Genomic DNA, 24,912 nt, shown 5'->3' on the forward strand with positions numbered 1-24,912 from the left:
CGGTGTATTATGCTTTTAATCTCAGCATTTGGGAGGCAGAGGCAAGTGGATTTCTATGAGTTTGAGGCCAGCCTAATCTACATAATGAATTCTAGGACAGCCAGGACTTTGTCTAAAACAGAACAAACCAAACCAAACAAAACAAAACCAAAGAAAACCCACTGCTCAAGTCTGTGGCTAGGGGTTTGGAGTTATTAGCCCAGCGAGCCCATGCTGTTACCAGAGGCTGTCAGCTTGCTACAGAAAGCTCCTGAGCTCCTCCTACACTAGTAACACATCCCAGTTCTCATCATCATCCTTCATTCTTTTGGGCAGGGAACACATACAGTCCAGGGCTTCGCATGTGCTAGGCAAATGTTCTGTCACTATTGAACTAGAGTCCCAGACTCTTTGTCTTTTGTCATTTTTTTGAGATAGGGGCTTTCAGTGTAGTCCTGGCTGGCCTTGAACTTATAGCAGTCCCTTCTTTTGTTGTAATTACAGGCACCCACCATCATATCTGGCCTTCCATGTATTTTTTGTAAGACAGGGTCTTGGCTATCCTGGAATTAGAACTCACATGTCGACAAGTTAGTTTTGAACTCAGAGATCAACCTGCCTCTGCCTCCCATGCTGGGATTAAAATGTGTGTAACTAGTCATTTCGTAGTTGGCTTGGGTGAGGCCTATCCACTACCCTAGTGTCCTCATCCCTTGGTTAGTAGTCTTTCCTACCTAGAGTATTAGGAGGCCAGTCTTGACACTGCATACTGAGGCATTAGCAGGCAGGAAGTACATCTTAATGACTTAATTACCTTAAATAAAGAGATCCTGTGCAGAACAACCAGTTGACTAATGGTGAACTGTGAAACAGCCAATCACTATGCCACACTCAAATAAATGCTCTATTGTGGCTGATGGTGCTCCAGGGGAAACAGGAAAGAGACTGTCCCCAAAGAAGAAAAGGTCTGGGTCTGCGTTTAATTAAGCAGCAGTCTTTCCCGATGTAACGTACTACTTTTTTTTTTTTTTAAAGATTTATTTATTTATTATACATAAGCACACTGTAGCTGTCTTCAGACACTCCAGAAGAGGGCGCCAGATCTCGTTACGGATGGTTGTGAGCCACCATGTGGTTGCTGGGATTTGAACTCTGGACCTTCGGAAGACCAGTCGGGTGCTCTTACCCACTGAGCCATCTCACCAGCCCCACGTACTACTTTGTAGTATCTTGTTGCTTTCAGAATTTAGAAATACCTGTTTACCTGTTTTCCTCTTCCAAATATAGTACAGATGATGCCTTCTATGACAAACTACACTTCAGTTTTGTGTACTTGTGACAAGGTTTGGCTATACAGCTCAGGTTGGCTTTGAACTCATGATTCTTGTGCATTATACAATTCAGTTCAGGAACATAGAAGGACTTGCTACCAGGCTTCACTGTGATATAGACATGGATCATAAATAGCCCCTATACTCTTAGAATAAGCATGAATATAACTTTTGCTATAAGAAAATAAATTTCGGGGCTGGTGAGATGGCTCAGTAGGTAAGAGCACCCGACTGCTCTTCCGAAGGTGTGGAGTTCAAATCCCAGCAACCACATGGTGGCTCACAACCATCTGTAATGAGATCTGACTCCCTCTTCTGGAGTGTCTGAAGACAGCTACAGTGTACTTACATATAATAAATAAATAAATCTAAAAAAAAAGAAAATAAATTTCAGGGCTAGAGTGATGACTCAGGGGTTGAGAGCGCTGACTGCTCTTCCAGAGGACCTGGGTTCAATTCCTAGCCCTACATAGGAGCTCACAACTGTCCTTTACTCCAAGATCTGTCACCCTCACACAGTCATGAAGGCAGAATACTAATGCACATAAAAAAATATTAAAAAGAAAGAACAAAAAAGAAAAGAAAACAATTCCTGAGCCAGGTGTGGTTGCTCCTACCTGTAAATCCCAGCATTTAGTTGAGAGGCAAGGCTTTGACCATGGATTGCCAAGGGTCCAAGGCCAGCCAAAGCTACATAATAAATTCCAGATCAGCCTGATCTACAGTATGAAATTCAATTTCAAGAGAGAGAAGACTGTGTAACTATCACCATTATTCAATTCTAGGACATGATCTTTCTGTTTGCAGTATTTTTATTGGCCACATTAATTTGTTTACAATCTCATATATGTATATAATGCTCACTCAGCCTGTACCTTGTCTTCTATCCCTTTCACCCTACAACTCCCCTTCTTCCTTCAATTCCCTTTCCCAAATCCATGTCCTTTTGTTTTGTGGCCTGCTGCATTTAACCAGGGCCATCCGTGTTGTCTGGATTTAAACCTATGCATTGGAGCCTGATGCTCATTTGTGGATGTGCATCTGAAAACATTGATTCCCCCCTCCCAGAATTATCTGTAGCCTCTAGTTCAGCAGGGAGGTGTAGGCCTTCTTGACAAGGCCAGTCTTTGTAGGCCCAGTGTAAGAAACTGTAGTTGCTATGAGTTCATGATTGCAATGGTTGAATCATGACTAGAAGATGGAGGAGAAGAAAGCATTTTATAGCTCTTCTCCATACATTCCATTTCCTCTTCCAAGATGTTCCCTAAGCCTTAGATGGGGAGGTATAAATGTCTTATTTAGGACTGAGTGTTTGACTGTCACTTATTCTCAGTACCGTCATTCTCTCTGAAGAGAGTCAAGGGGCCATGATTGGACCTTGAAGTTGGAAAGCCTCAAAAGGGTAGTTCATCATATCAGAGGCAACAGGACAGGGCCTTGAAGGGGAAAAGAGGCTTTTCTTTAAAGCTGGGGAAGGAGGCAGGTATATAGTGCCTTTGTTTTCTCCCAGGATGGGAAGCAGAGGGAGGCAAATCTCTGGGAATTCAAAGCCAGTCTAGTTTTCACATCGAGTTGTAGACCAGCCAGGGTTACATAGTGAAATATTGCCTCAAACAAAACAAAACAAAACTCCAAAGACATAAACCTGGAAAGGAGATTTATTAAACAAGATAGCTTTAAGTAAAAGAGTGAGAGATTAGCAACCATGGACAGCATGATGTAGGCCTTGAAGGGGAGAGAGTGCCTGTAGAGAAATCCCCAGAACTGGAATATTTGGGCATTATAAGTTTTCAGAGGCTGGTGGGGAATTCCACCCTGTGTGATTTAGTTTGGTTTACTGTAGATGACTCTATGCATGGAGCCATGTACTGGGCAGGGCTAAATTTGTCTTCCATAGCTGAGTGAGACCATTGATATCTTTTCTCTTCCAGTAGTCTGTATAGCGGCTTCTGGTACTATGAAAGCTAGCCAGAAGGGAGGAAGCTTCTATCTTAGCTCCAAGTTGATTCTTCTATTATCTTATAACTAAGACTGTATTATCTTTAGCAGTAATGTCTTTTTTAAGATTCATTTTATTTATATTTATTTATTTGAGTTTGTGTGTATTTGTGTGCACATGCATGCTTGCCTGCATGCATATGTATATACATATCAGGGGTGACCACAGCTGCCAAAAGAGGATATCTGATCATCTGAAGCTAGAGCTATGGGTTGTTATGAGTCATTGGGACATGGGTGTTGGAAACTGGATTCTCTTCTTCTGGTAGAGCAACAAGCACTCTTAACCACTGAGCCGTCTCTCTAGCACCAGCAATCAGTTCCTATTGTCTTGTTCTGGTGGCTCACTTTTTATTTGAGACAGTAGCCCAGGCTGGCCTTTAAGTTGGTATATAGCCAAGGATGATCTTGAATTCCAGATCCTTTAAATTTTTACTTCCAAGTGTAGAGTTCTAAGTGCGCTTTACTGCAGTTAGCTAATTCTAGAATAGTTTTATCACCAACACACACATACTTACAAATACTCCATAGTCATTTGTTCCCAACTAGCTCATAACTCAGTTATCCCGCTTATACGAATCTACGTTCTGCTACATGGCTGATTACCTCTCCTCAGTTTCATATGTCTGGCTTCTTCCACAGCTTTGTAGTTAGTCTCTCTGAGCCTGATTCTTCCCACAGCCCCTCTCTCTGTCTGGAAGTCCCCCCTACTGTTTCCTTCCCAGCTATTGGCCATCAGCTCTTTATTAAAAACAGTCAGGGAATTCCTTAGGTGGGGGAAGGACAGAGACACCTTCACACAGTATACAAAAATGTTATTCCAATAGTCATTTTATATATATACAATATATTATATATAATAAATATTATTTATAAATATATAATAAAGTGTATATATTATATACATATATTATATATTAAAACACATACATTTATATATTATATGTACATATATGTATATATAATATATAATTTATATACAATATATATATATAATAATATAATTTATATTATATATAAATATATATAATAAAACATTTATATATACTCTTTAGAAAAATGTCTGTTCTATCCCTTTTTTTTGGTTTTTTGAGACAGGGTTTCTCTGTGTAGCCTTGGCTGTCCTGGAACTCACTCTGTAGACCAGGCTGGCCTCGAACTCAGAAATCTGCCTGCCTCTGCCTCCCGAGTGCTGGGATTAAAGGTGTGCACCACCACGCCCGGCTCTGTTCTATCCTTTACCAGTCATTCTCCACTATTTTCCATTTTCCTTTTACAAAATCTGTCTACATCTATCAACGAGCCTATTCTGGATAACTGTGGCCTTTTGTGATTGTCTTCTTTCAGTGAGCATAAGATTTTCATAGTTCATTTATGTTACAGTATTTATCATTCTGTGTGTTTATTGTCAATATTCCATTAACAGGACATATTTACTCATCCTTCAATTAATGGCTTTTTGTGTTTCTTCTACTTTTTGATGATTATGAATGATGCTACCATGGTTTTATGTGTGTGTGTGTGTGTGTGTGTATGATGTGTGTGTGTGTGTAGGGTGGATTTTAATATACTAACCATTTATATATACTCTTTAGAAAAATGTCTGTTCTATCCTTTACCATTTATTTTCTTTAAGTTCAAGAATATTTCATTTATTATTAGTAGTATGTGTGCACAAGTGTGCACATGTGGCAAGACAACTTGCAGTGGCTTTTTCCTCACTGGTTTGCACAGCAAGCACTTTAGCCCTGATTTCCTACCCTTCTGTCCTCCCTTCTCCTGCCCTTTCACCTTTAGCAGTGCTGGGAATTGAACCCAACTCTATAGACTTTGACAGGCAAGCGTTCCCCACTGGGCTGTATCCCAGCCCCACTTGATTTGGGGGGGGATTTGGACCCTGTCAGTGGTGATTCAGCAAGCTAGGGATGTAGTTCCCTGCTGCCCCAGCTGCCTGAGGAGTCCTTTTTAGAACTCCACTCTAGTAAAACCAGATTGTTGACTTTGTCTCAGAAAGGAATTTCAGGATAAGCCAGTATGAAGCAATGTTATATTTTATTTTATTTTTTAACATTTTATTTATTTATTTGAATGTGTCCATGTGTATGTTGACTAGTTTTTATATCAATTTGACAGAAGCTAGCTCATCTGGGAGGAAGGGCCCTTAGTTGAGAAAATGCCTCCATAGGCTTGGCTTGTAGGCACGGCTGTAGAGCACCTTTTTGATGGATGACTGATATGGGCAATGCAACTCCTGGGCAGGTGGTCCAGGGTGCTATAAGGAATCAGGCTGGGCAAGCTATGAAAAGCAAGTGAGGAAGCAGCATCCTCCATTACCTCTGCATCAGTGTCTGCCTCCAGGTTCCTACCCTACTTTGAGTTCCTGCCCTGACTTACTCAGTGGAATTATCAGTGAAATAAGCCCTTCCTTCTAAGTTGCTTTTGGTCCTGGTGCTTTATCACAGCACTAGCAATAGGAATGTGTGAGGATGCATCTGTCGTGGCATGTGTGTGAAGGTCAAAGAAAAACCTATGGGAGTCTGTTCTTCTCTTCCACCGTGTGATTCCCAGATACTGAATTTGGGTTATCAGCCTGGTGGCAATTGTCTTTACCCACTCAGTTATCTTGCTAACCAGAATGTTTGTTTGTTTAATGAAGTTTCCCAATTAAAAAAATTATTTAATTTTTATTGTATGTACATTGGTGTGAGATTGTCAGATCCCCTGGAACTGGAGTTACAGACAGTTCTGAGCTGCCACATGGGTGCTGGGAATTGAACCTGGGTCCTCTGGAAGAGCAGCCTGTGCTCTTAACCACTGAGCCATCTCTCCAGCCCCAAGATTTCTAATTTGTAAACTATTTTATTATTTATTTTATTTTGTGTGCACAAGTATTTTGCTTACATGTATACCACGTGTATGTCCGGTGCTTGTGGAGGTCAAAAGAGGGCGTCAGATTCCCTAAAAAGGCGATTATGGTTGGTTATGAGCTATTATGTGGGTATGGAAACTGAACTTGGGTCCTCTGCAAGAAACAACGGGTACTTTGAATTGTTGAGCCATCTCTGCAGTCTTCATGAAAGGAATGTTTAACATAGACCTCCTTGTGGGAGTTAACAGAAAGAGAGGAGCTGATGGAGTTACCCTTCATTTCCTTTATGACAGCCATACATAGGATTCTGGTGAGTTTTGATGTTATTGTCTTTAAGGAGTTGCTAGGAGGAGCTCAGCAGGTAAGAGCATTAGCTGCTTTTCCAGGGACCTAATCTAATTCCTAGCACCCATATGATCATTCACAGCAATTTGTAACTCCAGTCTGAGGGAACTGACATTCTCTTCCAGCTCCTTGAGCACCAGGCATGCGTAAGATGCACAGACCTACATGCAAGCAAATACCCATATATATAAAATAGAGTTTAAAAATTGCTAGGAGATTTAAATGAGATCACAGGGTAATTCCTGAGGCTTATGGAGCAGGATTACATTTTGTAATCAGAACTATAGATCACGGGGGTACAGGGAGTTAGGATATTGTAACTGTAAATAAAACTGAATAATCTTGTTGTTTATGAGCGTCCCAGAATATATTCAGAAGAGTAAGGTCATATCTAAGGTATATGCCTAAGCATATATTAAGCCTAATGTATTGTTAACATTCTTATGTGAACATATCTTTTTTTAAACATTTATTTACATTTCAAATGTTATCTCCTTTCCCAGTTTCCCCTCTGCAAACCCCCTATCCCAACCCCCCCTTACCCTGCTTCTTTGAGGGTGCTCCCCCACCCGCCTACCCTCTCCTGCCTCACCGTCCTAGCATTCCTCTACACTGGGGCATCAAGTCTTCACAGGACCAAGGGCTTCCCCCTCTCATTGATGCCCGATAAGGCCCCTTCAGCTCCTTCAGTCCTTCCCCTAACTCCTCCATTGGGGTCCCTGTAGTCAGTCCGATGGTTGGCTTCGAGCATCTGCATCTGTATTGGTCAGGATTGGCAGAGCCTCTCAGGAGACAGCTGTATCAGGCTCCCATCAGCAAACACTTCTTGGCATCCTCAATAGTGTTTGGGTTTGGTGTCTTGATGTGGGATGGATCCCAGGTGGGGCAGTCTCTGGATGGCCTTTCCTTCAGTCTCTGCTCTACTCTTTGTATGTTGTACTGGCTAGTTTTGTGTCAATTTGACACATCTCAGTATTATTTGCTCTGCTCTTCTTATTGCTCTGCTCTTCTGGAACTCACTATGTAGACCAGGTTGGCCTGGAATTCCCAGAGATCCTCCTGCCTCTGCCTCTTTTCCTTTTTTTGGTTTTTCGAGACAGGGTTTCTCTGTGTAGCCCTGGTTGTCTTGGAATTCACTCTGTAGACTAGGCTGGCCTTGAACTCAGAAATCCACCTGCCTCTGCCTCCCAAGTGCTGGGATTAAAGGCACGCACCACCACTGCCCGGCCTGCTGCTGCCTCTCTTAAGTGCTGGCATTATAATGTGGGCTACCAAAGGGAGGGAAATTTTTTTTAGCATTGTCTTGGGGCTGAAGAAACGTCTCAGTGGTGAAGAGCACTTCTTTCAGATAATCGGGAGTCCAGTTTCCAGCATCCGTGTTGTGGCTCAGAACCATCTATAACTTTAGTACCAGAGAACCCAATGTCCCTGTTTTTGATCACCTCTAAGGGCACCAGTGGTATGATTCATACATAAAGACAAAACTCACATGTAAAATGAAATAAGTAAACCTAAAAGAACCTTTAAAATGTTTAATGTGGATAAATAGCCCTTATAGCAAACATTGACAATCCTGCAAGAATTCTTTTCTTTTTTTTTAAATGTGACTATATCTATGCCTGCATGAGTTTCTGAGCACCTCATGCATGTAATATGCTGAAATTCTCCGTTCTTCCCCTGACAGGGTTTCTCTGTGTAACTCTGACTGTCCTAAAACTCACTCCATAGACCAGGCTGGTCTCGAACTCAGAGATCCACCCACCTCTGCCTTCCCAGTGCTAGGATCAAAGGTGTGAGCCACCACTGCCAGTTCAGGCCTGCATTCTTAACATTCTGGAGGTGTAGCCAAGAGGATCCTAAGTTCAGAGTCATTTTCACCTATGGAGTGAGTTTAAGGCCAGCCTTAACAATTTGAGATAACATCTGACTAAGTTGCCCAGGCAAGCTGTGTGAATTTGCCGTCTTCCCACCTGAGCTTCCCAAGTAGCTGAGATTATACACCTATACCACCATGCCTACCTCCTAGTATCTTTTATTGTAATGCATGGCATGTCAGTTTGGGAAATGATAGTCAAGTCTGAGCATGACTCAAGATGAGTATTCATTCCTGAGGCGTAAGACCAGAATGTCATAGTTCTGCTGGTAGTCAGCAGGTAAATAAGGAAAGGGAAAAGTCCCTTACTGTAGGCCTGGAGGTAAGGAAATAAGTAGGATGCAGATGGTGATAATAAGGGCAGATGCCAAGCCACCAGTGAATGCCTTCCATCTGTCAGTTATACTGCAGACCAGCTTGCTTTTTGAGCGCACTTGGGGTGGAAGTACCACTGTCTTCAGCTTTTATCTGTACTTGCATTATGTATATAGGATATGAATGTTTTTCTTTGTAATGTTTGAATGGCACACTCCTGCTGATCTTTTAACACCATTTTTGTCTTCCCAGTTGATGCTTTCTGAGTGGTTAATTGACGTCCCTTCAGATTTGGGGCAAGAATGGATTGTGGTTGTGTGTCCTGTTGGGAAAAGAGCCCTTATTGTGGCCTCCAGGGTGAGTAACTGCTTCCTGCCTCTTATGCCTGCAAGCCTAGTATGTGATGAAAGGGATTGTCTTCCTCCTTTTCATCTGCTACAGCAGCTGGACTGGAGTTGGCCTCCCAGTACTTTCCTTCCAGAAAAGTCTGTTGCCAGCCATCTTTGGGCTCATGACAACCCTATAGAATGAAGAAGAGTCAAGGGTACCTGTGAATGCCTAATGAGAGTGGTAGCTTTCTCCCTACAGGGTTCAACAAGTGCCTACACTAAGAGTGGCTACTGTGTCAATAGGTTTTCTTCCCTTCTGCCCGGAGGCAACAGGAGAAACTCAACAACAGCCAAAGGTACCTGTATGTGATATCTATTTCATATGTGTTCTGGGTTTCCTCCTGACTATCTCTGACGCGGAGGCTTCAGGGGCCGGCCAGCCAAGTCAGTAGGTGAAAGTGCTTTCTGAGAAGTCCTCAGGACCTGAGTTTGACCCCTAAAACCTCCAGTGAAAGTTAAAGAGTTAATTCCTGAGAGTTGTCCTTTGGTCTCCACACAGGACATATGTGCCATAACACATGCCCATGCACACGTAACATACATGATGTAAGACTTTAAATTACTCTATCACTAAACTACATCCATTGTCTCAGTTTTGCTTGTTTGTTTGGGTTTTTTTCTTGAGATAATGTGAACCATGTGTCTTAGTTAGGGTTACTGTTGTTCTGATGAAACACTGTGTCCAAGAGCAAGTTCAAGAGGAAAGGGCTTATTTGCCTTGCACTTCTGCATTGTAGTTCATCATTTAAGGAAGTGAGGACAGGAACTCAATCAGGGCAAGAACCTGGAGGAAGGAGCTGATGCAGAGGCTATGGAGGGTGCTGCTTACTGGCTTGCTCAGCTTGCTTTTTTTTATAGAACCCAGGACCACCAGCCCAGGGGTGACATTACCCAGAGTGGGCCAGCCCTCCCCCATCAGTCACTAAGTAAGAAAATGCTCTACTGGCTTGCCTACAGATCTTATGGAGGCATATTCCCTCTTTTCCGATGACTTTAGCTTATGTCAAGTTGACATAAAACTTGTAACCCAGGTGGCCCAAACCTCCTGATCTTCCTGCCTTAGCCTTCCTGTGCTAGGATTATGAACTGAGATTAAAATCATTATACCTAGTTATTTACTAAGTTTTTATCATTTAAGAAAAGTGTCTTGTATTGCCCAGGCTATCTTCAAGCTTGTCATGTAGTCAAGAATTGAAATCTTTATCTTACTTGATCTGCTTCTCAAGTAGTAGAATTATAGGCATGTGCCATTATCCTTGGTTTATTTGCATTTTTTAAAAAACTAATACAAGATGGTGTTTTGCTTGACTGGGTATTTTTCTTTGTCTATTTATGTGTTTTTTTAATTTTTTAAAATATATTTTATTATTTTGTGAGTATGGATATTTTTTTGTCTGCGTGTATACCTGCACCATTTGCATGCAGTGCCCGTGGAGGCCAGGAGAATTTGCCGACCCCCAGCACTACAGTTATAAACTACTGTGTGGCCATGTGCATGCTGGGAATTGAGCCAGGGTTTTCTGAAGGAGCAGCCGCTGCTCTGAACTGCTGAGCCACTGCTTCGGCACCATGGTTTCATTTACGAGACAACCTCTTGTTTCACAGCCTGGCTTTCAAGTTGCTCGGTAGCTAAGGATGATCTTAAACTTCTGATCCTTTGGTCTCTAGCTCCAATGAGATCATAGGTGCCGGTCACTATCCCTTGCTGTATGGGCTGAGTGCTGAACCCGTAAGGCTTGTGCTTACCAGACAAGTGCTTTAACAGTGGGACTGCATCCCTAAATCGATGTTTCCTGTTGTGTGTTTTTAACAGCTAGTCTGTCTGAGGATAGAACAAAGTTCAAAACCCTCCAAATATTCTCCATGGGAAAAAGCAGAAACAAAGCAGGCATTTCAGTCGATGGCAGGGAGAGTGGGATCTTTCTGGCGCCTCAGTGCGGGGCCATGAGAACTGAGTGAAGTCAAGGAAGTTGGGGTGGACCTCTGACACGTTTGGGTGGATTCCCTAATTAGTGGGTGTACCCTTTGTCTTTGGCCCTGCTCAGCACCTTGAAGACAATGGTCTGGAAGGGCTGGTACTGCACTGGTCTAGGGCCTCAACCCTTTGGCCCTGGTGATCTCAAGGATGTCTGTCTAGAACAGGAGGCTATGTGCCCTTCTGCTGCTTTGCATCCCAGGGTGCTGATTGTCACAAACTTCTTTCCACGTTGACCCTTCTCTGGCGTGCTAGCTAGGCGGGGCCTCTTTAGCTTTCATGGGTGCTCCCTGATCAAGTTGTCTGTTGCTTCTGGCCTTAGATGCAGGTAAGGTAGCTCCCCCCTCCCCTTTGTTTTGTAGAATCAGGCAGAGTTTGCATATGTAAAATTCTATACAATCTGAGCCATCGTTGATTTTGATAGTCTCAGGGCCGGCTCCTATTGGTGCTCTTGTTTACCCTGTTACTCTCCAAGGAGGAGGCCACATCCACATTCCAGTCTTGCCCCTGGTCAGTGCTGGAAAGCCATAGGGAAAGGCCGCGTGCTTTAGGAGACAGGGAGTCACTCTCCTGAGGTGTCACTATCAGATCAATGCCAGAACTTTGCTGTGTGCAAGAGCACAGCAGACTTTGGCTAGTCATTTTAATGATCCACTTTGGAGGCAATCTCTCTTCAAAGTCAAGTCTCCTCGGTTACATGATACACCCAGCCCTGAGTCCCACTGGGCTGTACATCTCTGAATCATGCCTTACACAATGACAAGCAGTCTTTTCCATAAAGGTCCCAGAGATAATGTCAAGTGTAATGGCATACTGAGCTGTTTCTGGGGATTCCCAGGCTGATTTCCTTCCTCTATTGCTTTCCTTAGCTACCTTGGCCTCAATAGACAGACCAGAGTTATAAGGATTAAGTCATGTATTCTTGGTTGGTTTGAGTGGAACTGATAAGGCTGAACCCCAAACCCTATTCTATTCGCTACCTGCTCAGGCTCGTTGAAGACTTTTTTCCTGTGTTCTTTAAGTAGTAAGGCTAACTTTTTTGTTGTTCTTGTTGGAGTCAGAGGTTCATGTAGGGGTCAGGTTGGTCATGTAGCTCAGGATGACTTTGCATTCCTTACCTTCTTGCCTTAGTTTACCAAGGTAGGTAGCACTGTAGCCTGCCTCCTTTACACTGGGTTTCTCTTTCTACAACTGCTCAAAGTGTCTGTTGTATAACTTAGCTCTCGACTATGTCTGTGATCATCTTATCTCTGTTTCCTTAAAGAGAGGGACAGCTTATACTTGATGTCTCTACTCTGCACAGCACTTACAATAAGAAAGTAACAAGCACGTGGAGGCCAGTCACTCAGAAGGGTAATGCCAGCTTGGGCAACAGAGCAAAAAATTTTCACACATACCTAAAATAAAAATAGCCTAGAGTGGCCGGGCGTGGTGGCGCACGCCTTTAATCCCAGTGCTCGGGAGGAAGAAGCAGGCGGATTTCTGAGTTTGAGGCCAGCCTGGTCTACAACGTGAGTTCCAGGACAGCCAGGGCTATACAGAGAAACCCTGTCTCAAAAAACCAAAAACCAAAAAAAAAAAAAAAAAAAAAAAAGTCTAGTGTGGTAGCAGGTGCTTGTAATCCCAGCATGCTGAAAGTCAGGCACAGTAGGATTGCCTTAAATTCGAGGCTTGATTGCCTTAGTCTGGGCTACAAAGTGAGGCCTTGTCTCAAGTCAAAAGCAACAAACCAGTAGGTTTGATGGCACCTATCTATAATCTTAGCACTTGGGAGAGAGAAGCAAGATCAGGAGTTGTAAGCCATCTTCATCTTCAAGTACATAGTGAGTTCCAGACCAGATTGTCTTAAAAAAAGCAAAACTAAAATCAGAGCTGCTTTAAAAATAAATAAAAGGGGCTGGTAAGATGGCTCAGCAGTTAAGAGCACTGACTGCTCTTCCTAAGGTACTGAGTTCAAATCCCAGCAACCACATGGTGGCTCGCTACCATCTGTAATGGGATCTGACGCCCTCTTCGGGTGTGTCTGAAGACAGCTGCAGTGTACACATATACATGAAATAAATAAATAAATCTTAAAAAAAAAACAAGTAAATAAAAGAAAGTTCCAACTTGTTTAGAATCCATTTGTCTACAGTGCTGTCTTGACCTCTGATGCTCTCTTACCTATGGCATCCTTCACGATGCCAGGTAGCTACAAAGGTACTCGTCTTCCCTCATATTAGTACTGACAGTTGCCATGCGCCCCGAGGATTGTTCACCTTGAGCCTATTAGGGTAGAACTCTGGCTGGAAGCTGAGTTCTATGTTGACTTTCTTCCTTGTATCTGTAGACTACACCATTCTGGATTGCATTTACAGTGAGGTGAATCAGACATACTATGTTTTGGATGTGATGTGCTGGCGGGGACATCCTTTTTATGACTGTCAGGTAAGGATTAATAATGTCATCATGTCTTTCCTGTCTTCTTTCCTCCTGGGAAGGTGGTTCAGCATGTGGGTTTGGTACGTGACCAACTTCTTGGTATGTACAGGATGTGGTAATCAAGAACATTATCTAATGCTCCCTGTACCTTTGAGGGTGTTTAAATTAGCTTCATTTTAAAAACAAATGTGAGGAACTAGGGAAATATAAGAGTTATTTTATTTTATATTGGTTTTTTGAGACAGGGTTTCTCTGTGTTCTGTGTAGCCCTGGCTGTCCTGGAACTCAGTTTATAGATCAGACTGACCTTGAACTCAAAGATCTGCCTGCCTCTACCTCCCAGATGATGGAATTAAAGGCATATGCCACTATTGCCCAGCTAATATGACCGTTCTTAAGGAAGAAGAAAGAGCAGAGGTACAGGCTGGGGTGTTAGCTGCTGTGGCTCCCCTCACCCCCTTCTTTCCAGAGATGGGAGGATTGTTGCAGGGATGATTAAAGGGTAAATGTGTGCCATGTTATGCAGACAGCACCATTAAAAAACCTCATATACCCTTCTTCACCCACCACATCCTGATCCTGAAAATGCCAGGTCATTCTTGGTATGAAACAAAGTCTCCAATCTCAAAGCTTGCTCTAGGAAGAGAGAACAGGCATAGACCACTATTCCTAGCTCAGATTGTCTAGTTTCCTCCCCTCCCCTTCCCTCCCCTTCGCTCTCCTCCCTTCCCTTCCCCTCCTCTCCTCTCCTTTTTTGAGACAAGCTCTCACTATGTAGTCTAGGCTGACCTGAAACTCAGAGATGCACCTGCCTGTCTCCTTAGGGCTGGGATCAAACGTATGCAGCACCACACCTGGACAGACTGCTAGACTGCTTCCTTTTATAGCTATTACCCTATGGTAGATTTCAGGAAATGCCAGCTAGTGATGATTCTGTCTGTCTGTCTGTCTGTTGCTTTTGAGACAAGGAGTCACTCTGTATTTCAGGCTAGCCTCAAACCTACCACCCTCCTCATGTCTCAGTCTCCCTAGAGGTTGGGATTACAGAATTTTGTCATTTTTTCCTGGTATGTTTCCTTTAGTTTTGTTAAAGGATGAGTCATCACATCTATTCACAACTTACAGATTGGGTAATTAAAATTGCATGTACAGCTATACTCGAAGGAAAAGAGCAGTTCAGCGGTAGCTTATGCCATGGCAGCCCCTTTGTTTCAGGCTGATGTCCTGAATCTCAAGCCCAGCCTGAGCTACATGGCAAGGCCTTCCTTGTCTCAGCAAAAGAAAGCAAGGGGCTGAGGATGCAGATCAGTGGGGAGAGTGCTTGCCTACTGCACACAAAGCTTGGGGCTCAGTCCTAGGCACTCATAAACTGATCCATCCTAATAGGCTCTACGGAGCATCAGAAGTTCAAGGTCATCCTCTGATATATAGCAAGTCTGAGGCCAGCCTGAGCTACATAAAACCCTCTCTCAACAGAAACAAGGAAGAAAAGGAAAAGAAAACACTTTTATTGTTTCAAATTTCCAGAAGCAAAGTAAAAGAACAAGGAGTGTCTCATAGCTATAGAAGGGTACACATCAATAATTTAGAGAATCAGTTCTTAGGAAAAGATTCAGCTGTGTAGTGTTTTTTAATAGCCATATTAAATGCAGCAAGGGAGTTGGTATAATGTGCTTTGGAGTGGAGGAGTTCTAGGTCTCACGGTATTTACTTTGTTCACTCAGGCAAGTGACTTCACTTTTCTGATTCTAAGCATCCTTAGCATGTAAAATAACAATAATGATAATATAGTTCCTATAGGGTGGTTGAAGTTATTTATTCATCTATTTGTTTGTTTACTTATTGTTGTTGGTTTTTTTCGAGACAGTGTTTTTCAGTATAGCCCTGACTGTCCTAGAACTCATTCTATAGACCAGGCTGGCCTGAAACTGATGGATATTTACCTGTCTCTGCCTCCTGAGTGCTGGGACTAAAGTCCTGCGGCACCACCATCTACCTATTTGTTTGTCTGTTTGTTTAAAAACAATGGCAGCACATGACTTTAATCCCAACAACATGGGAGGCAGAGATAGGCAGAGCACTGAGTTCAAGACCAGCCCCAAATGCTTCCAGAACAGCCAGGGTTATACAGAGAAACCCCGTGGTGGAGGCTAATTTCACTACTTAATCAAGGATAACCGGGCTCTGCCTCCTAAATGCTGGGGCTTAGGTTTCAGCCACTATGCCTGGCAGCTTTGCTAAATTTTAAAAGAAAAAGATCTTTATAACATATACTTGTATGAAAATGTTTTTATGTTATAATATAATGCTGTGTATGATATAAACAATGAAAATATATTTTGGAAATTTATTTATTCTTACCGTGTGTGTGATGTGTTTGAATTGAGGCCAAAGGATATCTTTTAGGTGAGGGTTCTTGTCTTCCACGTGTGGAATCTAAAAATCTAATTTAGGTTATTAGGTTTGTATGGTAAGCATTTTTAGCCATTGATCCATCTTACCATCTGAAACATGCATGCATCTTTAAAATCTTGAAAGACTTGATAAACTATAGTTATAAATGGAAATAGCAACAGCAGGGCTTAGGTCTTTATAACTCAATGGTATTAGAATGAGAATAAAAGTTTGAAATGAATATTTTATCTTTTCTGTGATAGACTGATTTCCGATTCTACTGGATGCATTCAAAGTTACCAGAAGAAGAAGGGCTTGCAGAGAAAACCAAGATTAACCCTGTAAGGCTGTTGGTACAGTTACAGAGTTCTTTTGTGTTGTGATAGATTGTTTTTGAGATGAGGTTTCATATGTCCCATACTGATTTGAACCTGGCTATGTGGCTATGGCCCTAGATTCCTGATCTTCCTGCCTCAGCTTGCCAAGTGTTGGGATTTCAGGCATGAGCCACAATTCCCTCCCTCCCTCCCTCCCTCCCTCCCTCCCTCCCTTCCTCCCTTCCTTCCTTCCTTCTCCCTCCCTCCCTCTCTCCCTCTTTCTTCCTTTCTTTCTTTCTTTCTTTCTTTCTTTCTTTCTTTCTTTCTTTCTTCCTTCCTTCCTTCCTTCCTTCCTTCCTTCCTTCCTTCCTTCTCCCTCTCCCTCCCTCTCTCCCTCTTCCTTCCTTCCTTCCTTCCTTCCTTTCTTTCTTTCTTTCTTTCTTTCTTTCTTTCTTTCTTTCTTTCTTCTTCCTTCCTTCCTTCCTTCCTTCCTTCCTTCCTTTCTTTCTTTCTTTCTTTCTTTCTTTCTTTCTTTCTTTCTTTCTTTCTTAAGATTTATTTATTTATTTATTTTATGTATGTGTGTACAGTGTAGCTATCTTCAGACACACCAGAAGAGGGCATCAGGTCCCATTACAGATGGTTGTAAGCCACCATGTGGTTGGTGGGAATTGAACTCAGGACCTCTGGAAGAGCAATCAGTGTTCTTTTTTGGGGGGGGGGTGGTTGAGACAGGGTTTTTCTGTGTAGCCCTGGCTGTCCTGGAACTCGCTTTTGTAGACCAGGCTGGCCTCAAACTCAGAAATTCACCTGCCTCTGCTTCCCGAGTGCTGGGATTAAAGGCGGGCGCCACCACGCCCAGTGCAATCAGTGTTCTTAACCACACCAGCCCCCTTCTCTTCTCTTCTCTTCTCTTCTCTTCTCTTCTCTTCTCTTCTCTTCTCTTCTCTTCTCTTCTCTTCTCTTCTCTTCTCTTCTCTTCTCTTCTCTTCTCTTCTCTTTCTTCCTTCCTTCCTTCCTTCCTTCCTTCCTTCCTTTTTTTCTGAAACAGGGTTTCTGTATATATTCCTAGCTGTCTTGGAACTCACTCTGTAGACCAGGCCAGTCTCAAACTCACAGAGATCTGCCTGACTCTGACTCCTGAGTGCTGGGGCTTAAGGTGTGAACCACCATGGCCTAGCCTCAAGTTATTTTATAATTGTATGTGTAAAGGTGATTTGCCTGCCTTTATGTCTTTACCACTTGAATGCATGGTGCCCACAGAGACCAGAAAAAGGCGTCAGAACTCTCAAATTGGTTGGGAACCACCATGTGGAATCCAAGCCAGGTCCTCTGGAAGAGTAGCCAGTGCTCTTAGCCACTGAGCCATCTTCTAGCCCCAGAGCCACTACTCTTGATTGATGAGTTTATCTTTTGAGGCAACAACATATTTTAATGGTATAATGGTAAGACAATGAGTTTAATAGTTATCCATGTTTGAATTTTGTTTGTGGGTGTAATAATTGCTAGTGTAAGGACTAGAGGTGTGACTCAGTGTATAGAACTTGTTTAGTATATGTAAAGTCCTAAATTCAGCTGGGCGGTGGTGGCACGCGCCTTTAATCCCAGCACTTGGGAGGCAGAGGAAGTCCTAAGTTCAGTCCCTAGCACCATTAAAAATAGTAATGTAATTATTAGGATAATGGCCTCTCTTGCTATTTTTTATTTGCAAATGGCACTAATAAGCTAGGAGAGGTAATATATACTTATAACATAGCACACAGGAGGCTGAGGAAGCAGGAGATCAAGATTGGCATTAGCCTGGACAACATAGTAATAGCGTGAGATCCCATCTCTAAAAGTAAAGGATAATACCAAGAGTTACTGTAAGAAACATAAATATGCATGCAGCTCCTCATAGCTCTAGCCTTATGGTAAGACACTTAGTAAATTATGCCTGCTATAAAATGCTCTGTGTGTGTGTGTGTGTGTGTGTGTGTGTGTGTGCGTGCATGTAGCAGCAGCAGCAGTAATTGAGCCCAGAGTGTCATGCTTACTTAGCACTGAGCTGTATCTATGTCGTGTGACAAAAATTTTCTTGGGGAGACACTATACCCATCTAATTGCCCCAGATAGGGAGCCCATGGCAAATCAAAGTAAGATATCACCAACATCCAACATGGTGAAGCAGTGGTTCTGTTGAAGTTACTTAGAAGAATATAGGTGAGGGGTTACACAGCAGAAATGACTGGAAGACAACTGCATCATCAAAGCCCACCCTAGCATGGAAAACAACTCACAAGAGCTGGGAAATCTGAGCACCCACAAGTAGCTCAACAGGCTGGAGAATGTCCTTTCCAAGTGACCCTGGTCCAAACAGGTTCCAGGCATCTGGGGTGGTTTCTGTTTCTTCCAGGCAGCTAACTGGTCTCGAAGCTGCCTTTGCAGCTCTGTTCTCAGTGGGATGTTCAGCTTTAGTGTTTCCTTTGCAGGGCGGGGCTTCAGTGAATCTAGTCAACCTCAGGGACTTCCTGAAGCTATTTTGAGTTGTCTCTCTTCCTGCATAAGGAATTTCCCTGCAGGGTGAATGGAATGTTTGAATCTTGAGGAAACTGTTACATAACAACCTATTGGAGACAGGGTCTCACTGTGTGGTGCAGGCTGGTCTGAGGCTCGATAGTAAATCAGTCTAGCCTAGATCTCTGCGAGTGGGAACTGGGACTTGGGGAAACATATCTGTCTGGACTTTTCCGAGGCCTGGAAGGGGGGTCCAAGAGTTTTTTCCTATTCCCAACCTCTTTTTTTAAAGATAAGGTTGATAGCTTAGGTTGACCTTGAAACGTGAAACTTAGTTATTCCCCTGCCTCAGTTTCCTGAGTGCTGGGAAGGAAAACTTACTTGATTAAGCTTTTCAATCATTAGAGCCAGTCTCATTTGAAACATACTAACTCTTTGTTCTAATTTATATTTCAGTTTAAGTTTGTGGGGCTAAAGAATTTCCCGTGTACCCCTGAGAGCCTGTGTAAGGTGCTGTCTATGGACTTTCCTTTTGAGGTAATGAAACCATTATCTGTTGCTCTGAATGACTCTAGTATGCAAGGAGACTTGTGCACATGCAGTCTTAAAAGAACCTCTGATTTTTCTGCATCTTAGCATGAAAACAGGGCTAAAGATTAATTTTACAGAAATGATGTAGCTGCTGCACTCCAGAGCCTCAACTTTGTTTCTACGAAATGAGTCAGAACACCAGAATTGCATAGCTCCCCAGCATCCCCTGAAAAACAGGCCCAGAGAAGAGCAAAGACTTCCTTTATCCTAGATCATCATTGTGTGACTTGTTTGCCATAAGCACAAGAATCAGGCTCCTTGTTTGGCTGCCATGGCTGGGTGTAACAACGCCAGGCACATAGGCACATGTAGCTGTCTGAACCTCTGGTTCTCTTTCGGTGGAAGCACAGATGGTCCTGGGGATAACAGTGTCCACTAGTCTGTGGCACAGTGGTAGGGCCGACTCATTGCTCATGCTTGTCATGTATGAAAATCTCCTGTTCCCAGGAACTCCCGGGTCTGAGATAGTCTATCATCCTCAGAACCTCTCTCTCAACAAGCAAAGGTTTCTTTGCCCATCATCCCTTTTAAAATTCTGCCTAGTCACAGTCAAGTTTTTACTTGAAGTTTATTTAATTTTGTAAAGGATAACAGCTTCCTGGATAAGGAAATAGCAAAGACTAAAGTTACTTCATTTCTGGGAGTCAATTAAGAAGGTGGTAAGAACACTGTCTTTATTTATAACCCTTACATCCCAGTGGCAAGAAATGCTTTTTAGGGGTGAGTCACTGAATCACAAGAGAAAGTATGGGGCTGTAGGAGGTTTTCCCGTTTAGAAAAACCGAGTTTCCCAGAATACGGCTCCAAACAATCTGGGTGTGGGGTGGGGGTGGGGTGGGGGGAGTGGTTTGTTAGGCAGCAGCAGTAGCTTGGGAAGCAGGGCCTCTGAAAAGGACTGTCCTGTGCTCAGTCTATGCCCTGGAGCGGATGCCTGTATCTCTTGGTTTCATCCCATATGAGGGACTCAGCTTTGTCACTGAGACTTTAGGTAGAAAGTGTCCAGAATGTGGGGGCAGAGGGCATGGACTCAGGCTGAATTCCTGCTTCATGCTTTTGTCTTTATGGTGTGCTTAGAACTTTGTATGGTGAGAAACACCATCTCTGGAGTCCCCTCTGCATGGGTCAGAAAGGAAATGAACGAGTAGGAAAGCATCCTGTCACAGAGCGCCGGGGGCGAGGGTGTTACTAGATCTCTGCAACCCTTTCTTCTGTTGGACGAGGCATCACTCTACAGCATCACTCTACAGCTCAGGCTGCTTGATTTTGAGATCTTCTCTGCTCCAACCTGCAGAGTCCTGGGGTTACTGATGGACACTACCATTTCTAGCCCTGGCGCTTTCTTTGTTTGAAGAAACTGCATGTGAGATTCAAGAAGTCTTTTTTTCCACTGGCAGTGGCTCAGAATAAAAAAGGAAAAACCAGCTGGGCATGGTTGCACCTCCTTTAATCTCAGCACTCAGAAGGCAGAGGCTGGTGGATCTCTGATTTTAAGGCCAGTTTGGTCTACGTGGCAGGACAGACAAGCTACATAATAAAGAGACCTTGCTTCCCACCAGATAGATAGATAGATAGATAGATAGATAGATAGATAGATAGATAGATAGATAGATGTCCACAAGAGCCGATTCTGTACAACTGTCTTAGAACTATGTGGCCCAAAGTCATTATGATTCTTGATTTCTCTCCTACAGGTAGATGGGCTGCTCTTCTACCATAAACAGACCCACTATAGCCCTGGGAGTACTCCTCTGGTGGGCTGGCTGCGCCCCTACATGGTGTCAGATATTCTGGGTGTAGCTGTTCCAGCTGGTCCACTGACCACCAAGCCAGAATATGCTGGGCACCAGCTCCAACAGATTATTGAGCACAAGAGGAGCCAGGAAGACACAAAGGAGAAACTGACACACAAGGCTTCTGAGAATGGCCACTATGAGCTGGAGCACCTGTCTACTCCCAAGTTAAGAAATCCTCCCCACAGCTCTGAGAGCCTCATGGACAACTAAACTGGACAACCCAGGAAAGCCTGGGGCAGAGGACAGTGATGATGGCCATTAGTGACCTTATTTCAGAGCATTCTTTCCAAACCCACGCTGCCAAAACCAGGTTGCCCCTGCCTGGCATGTTGGCTCAGACTGTTGTGGGTAGGTCTCTGTTGGATGGAGTTGGAATCCAGGTATATATGAATATCTCTTGCTGTGTTAGGTATATCATAGGTCCACGGTGTAAATATATGTGATTCTTTAGAAAAAGGTTGCTTGTGGTTATTGGGGTTTAGACATTTCTTCCACCTTCCCCAAGTCCCTAGGCTGCCTATAGCATGACTGTTGAGATCCTGGCCCATTTCACCCCCTTTAGCACTCATTCTGCTGGGTTTCCAGTTGCTGCTATTGGTAAGGCCATTTTCTGAAAGGTCTTACCAGGAACTGCAGTTCTTGGTATTTGAATATGTTCCTTCTTCTGAGAAAACAAGTGTGATTTTTCTACTGTTTAGACCTTTCCAGAGATAAAATGCTAATGGGGTTCATTTACTTTACGAAATGTTAGACCCACTATCAGGAGATAAACTTTGTGCTAGGCCTCTGAGATATAGGTTATAGAGGCAGACAAGTCCTTGAGGGGTGTACCATCCAGCAAGAAAATAAACCCCAAGAGCATGCTTTAGTGCAGAAAAGTGCCCAGAGTTTAGGGACAAAGGAAAAGCAGATTTTACAGAGAAGGATAAAGCTGGGCTGAGGCTCTGGGGAGGGGCCTAGTGTACTGTGCAAACCAGAAAGAAAGCGGGTCCTGATAGCAGCATTCCCGGAGAGCAGGGTGGGACGAATCAAGTAGGCTCAACATGGCTCTGGTATAAAAATAGGAGTGGAGAGTTAGGGGGAGGATGTTGGAAGGCAGAGGGAGATTTTGTCTTAGTGAAAGGAAATTAAGGAGAAGCCCTGGGGTGAGATCTATGAACCAAAGCTCTTCATCAGCTATGAAAACGGGAGATAGTGTTTAAAATTAACCAGTTAGTTTTCACTCTGTTCAGAAAGGATATTTCAGAACCTGAGGTGGCCTTGTCTGCAACCCACTCTGATTTCCACATTCCTAGTGTTGGGTTCAGTGTGGAACCAGTGTGGAAGCTGAGAAAACTCACTTCAGATTGGGAAGCTTAAAAATGAAAGCTTTGCCAGGTGTGGTGTCGCACGCCTTTGATCCCAGCACTCAGGAGGCAGAGGCAGAGGCAGGCAGATTTCTGAATTCCAGGACAGCCAGGGCTATACAGAGAAACCCTGTCTCAGAAAACAAACAAACAAACAAAAACAAAACAAAACAAAAATGAAAGCTTTATTTTCTGAGTACTCTGGGAGGCACCAGGTTCAGGATCTGAATCCCATCCCCTGAATGGGAACACAAAGCCTGGGGGCAGCTGCAGTGTTATCCAATTGTATTTGAGCATTATGGGCTAAACAAGGGAATACTTGCAGGAGACTGGGTGGCATCCAGGGCACCTGGCTTCAAGACCCTTAATTCATTCTCCCAAACATTAGGTCCAGAGCTCAGAGTGATAAGAAAACAAAGGAGTGGGTCAGCTGCACATAAGTAGGGCATAACAGGCAACTGATTATATATTTTTACAATTTTTGCACCTTGGTTTAGGTAACAGCAATTTCTATATTCTTTACTGGTTAACAGACAATTAAGAAAACACTTGGGGCCGGGCGTGGTGGTGCACGCCTTTGATCCCAGCATTCGGGAGGCAGAGGCAGGTGGATTTCAAGTGAGTTCCAGGACATCCAGGGCTACACAGAGAAACCCTGTCTTGAAAAACCAAAAGAAAAAGAAAAAAGAAAAAGAAAAAACACTTGGAGGGCTGGAGAGATGGCTGAACAGTTAAAGAGCACTGACTGCTCTTTCAGAGGTCCTGAGTTCAATTCCCAGCAACCACATGGTGGCTCACAACCATGTATAATGGAATCTGATGCCCTCTTCTGGTGTGCAGATGTATATGCAGATAGAACACTCATAAAATAAATAAATCAATAAATCTATCTTTAATCTTTTTAAAAAGAAAAAGGAAAGCCGGGCAGGGATGGCACACACCTTTAATCCTAGCACTCAGGAGGCAGAAGCAGGCGAATTTCTGAGTTCGAGGCCAGCCTGTCTATAGAGTGAGTTCCAGGACAGTCAGGACTACACAGAGAAACCCTGTCTCAGAAGAGAAGAGAAGAGAGGAGAGGAGAAGAGAAGAGAAGAGAAGAGAAGAGAAGAGAAGAGAAGAGAAGAGAAGAGAAGAGAAGAGAAGAGAAGAGAAGAGAAGAGAGAACATTTGGAGAAGTGAGATGGAACATGAACCTGTCCTTGAGATGGCTGCATCCGGACCCTTGTCTCCTTACAAGCTGTCCCTGAGATGGCTGGGCTCAGAAAACTCTTTAAAACAGAAGCTGTTCAGCTATAGGAAAGTCCCCAGCTCCCCTAGGGTCTGGGACCTTGAATTTGGTTTCTCCCTATGATTAAATGGAGTCTGAAAATGCAATGGCAGTACTTGGAATAAGTTTCTTTGACTTGTGACCAACTCTAGGACTGCTCTTATTGGACAAACTGACATCATCATTCCCTTCAACAGAATTAGTGTCCTGTGAAAAGACTTTTAAAGGGATCCAGGGCAGGTCTTATGACATGCAATGGTCCTTGCAGTTAATTAGCTCTGAAGAGAAATCTGGCCAGAAGTAGTGGTTAAGCAGAGCCTGGTTCCACAGAGCAGCTCATGCACTGGAACTCCCTCAAGCATCTGCTCTCTTGGGCATAAGCTGCTTTGATCAGACAGGGAGGACCCTCCTTTTACTCTCTCCCAGTGATAGAGCCTACTAGCATTTGCCTACAGAAGGTCTTTATAGAATTAAGATCAGATTTGCAATATGAATATAGTAATGTTCCTATGTCAAGGAATACGTAGAAACATTAGACATTTAGTTTCTTCATGCTGGCCTTAAACTTGCTTTTCAGCCCAAGCAAAGCCTTGAATTTTTAATCCACTCTCAGCCTCCCAAGGAGCTGGGATTGCATGTCTTGGCCACCAAGCCCTGACTTGTTTAATAGTCTTTAGAATTCTTCAGTCTTCCTTTAGCAGCCAGCTTTACCAATCTGGGGACTGTGCATGTCAGTGTCATGCAAGACCTGGTTTAGTAATAAGTCCCTAGTTTAGAAATAAACTTGGCAAAGCCTGGTTTCAAAATAAACCCAGGTTTTGGGTATGGTGTCTTATGTTTATAATCCTAGTACTTAGGAAGCTGAGACAGGAGGATTGCCATGATTTTGAGGCTAACCTGGACTATAATGTAAGATACTGTTTCAAAAAAAAAAAAAGTAAAACCCAAAATAAACCTGTAAGGATGACTTCCTTAAATCACCCACTCTGGAGACAGATTCGTGTATAATTCAAATCATGTATCAACTAAATTCAACAATAAGTAAAATTTGATATTGTTGAAATAAATATTTCCTAGTATCTTTAACTGAGGCACTGGTTTTATTGGCCATACATGATAGTATGCCTCCCAGTCATATTTCTTTGGGAATTATGGAACCACTTGCCACTTACTTATGGTTTTGTAAGTGGTTGAATTTGCCATAGACTTTAAG

At 43.2% G+C, this 24,912-nt stretch overlaps 1 protein-coding gene across 1 annotated transcript in view; it reads left to right on the forward strand.

Moving 5' to 3' along the window:
* The window catches only part of Snupn (snurportin 1), a 34,880-nt gene extending 13,338 nt beyond the window's left edge, over nt 1-21,542 (forward strand). Inside the window, exons 4-9 of the mRNA XM_021172367.2 lie at nt 8,963-9,067; nt 9,299-9,395; nt 13,404-13,501; nt 16,153-16,230; nt 19,159-19,239; nt 20,985-21,542. Of these exons, the coding sequence (XP_021028026.1) occupies nt 8,963-9,067; nt 9,299-9,395; nt 13,404-13,501; nt 16,153-16,230; nt 19,159-19,239; nt 20,985-21,296 (771 nt within the window). The 3' untranslated portion in view covers nt 21,297-21,542. The remainder of the gene's footprint in view (nt 1-8,962; nt 9,068-9,298; nt 9,396-13,403; nt 13,502-16,152; nt 16,231-19,158; nt 19,240-20,984) is intronic.
* The last annotated feature ends 3,370 nt before the right edge of the window (nt 21,543-24,912 follow it).

The sequence above is a fragment of the Mus caroli genome, unplaced genomic scaffold (genome assembly GCF_978045245.1).
Source record: "Mus caroli unplaced genomic scaffold, Mus_caroli_1 scaffold_11, whole genome shotgun sequence".
Lineage (NCBI taxonomy): Eukaryota > Metazoa > Chordata > Mammalia > Rodentia > Muridae > Mus > Mus caroli.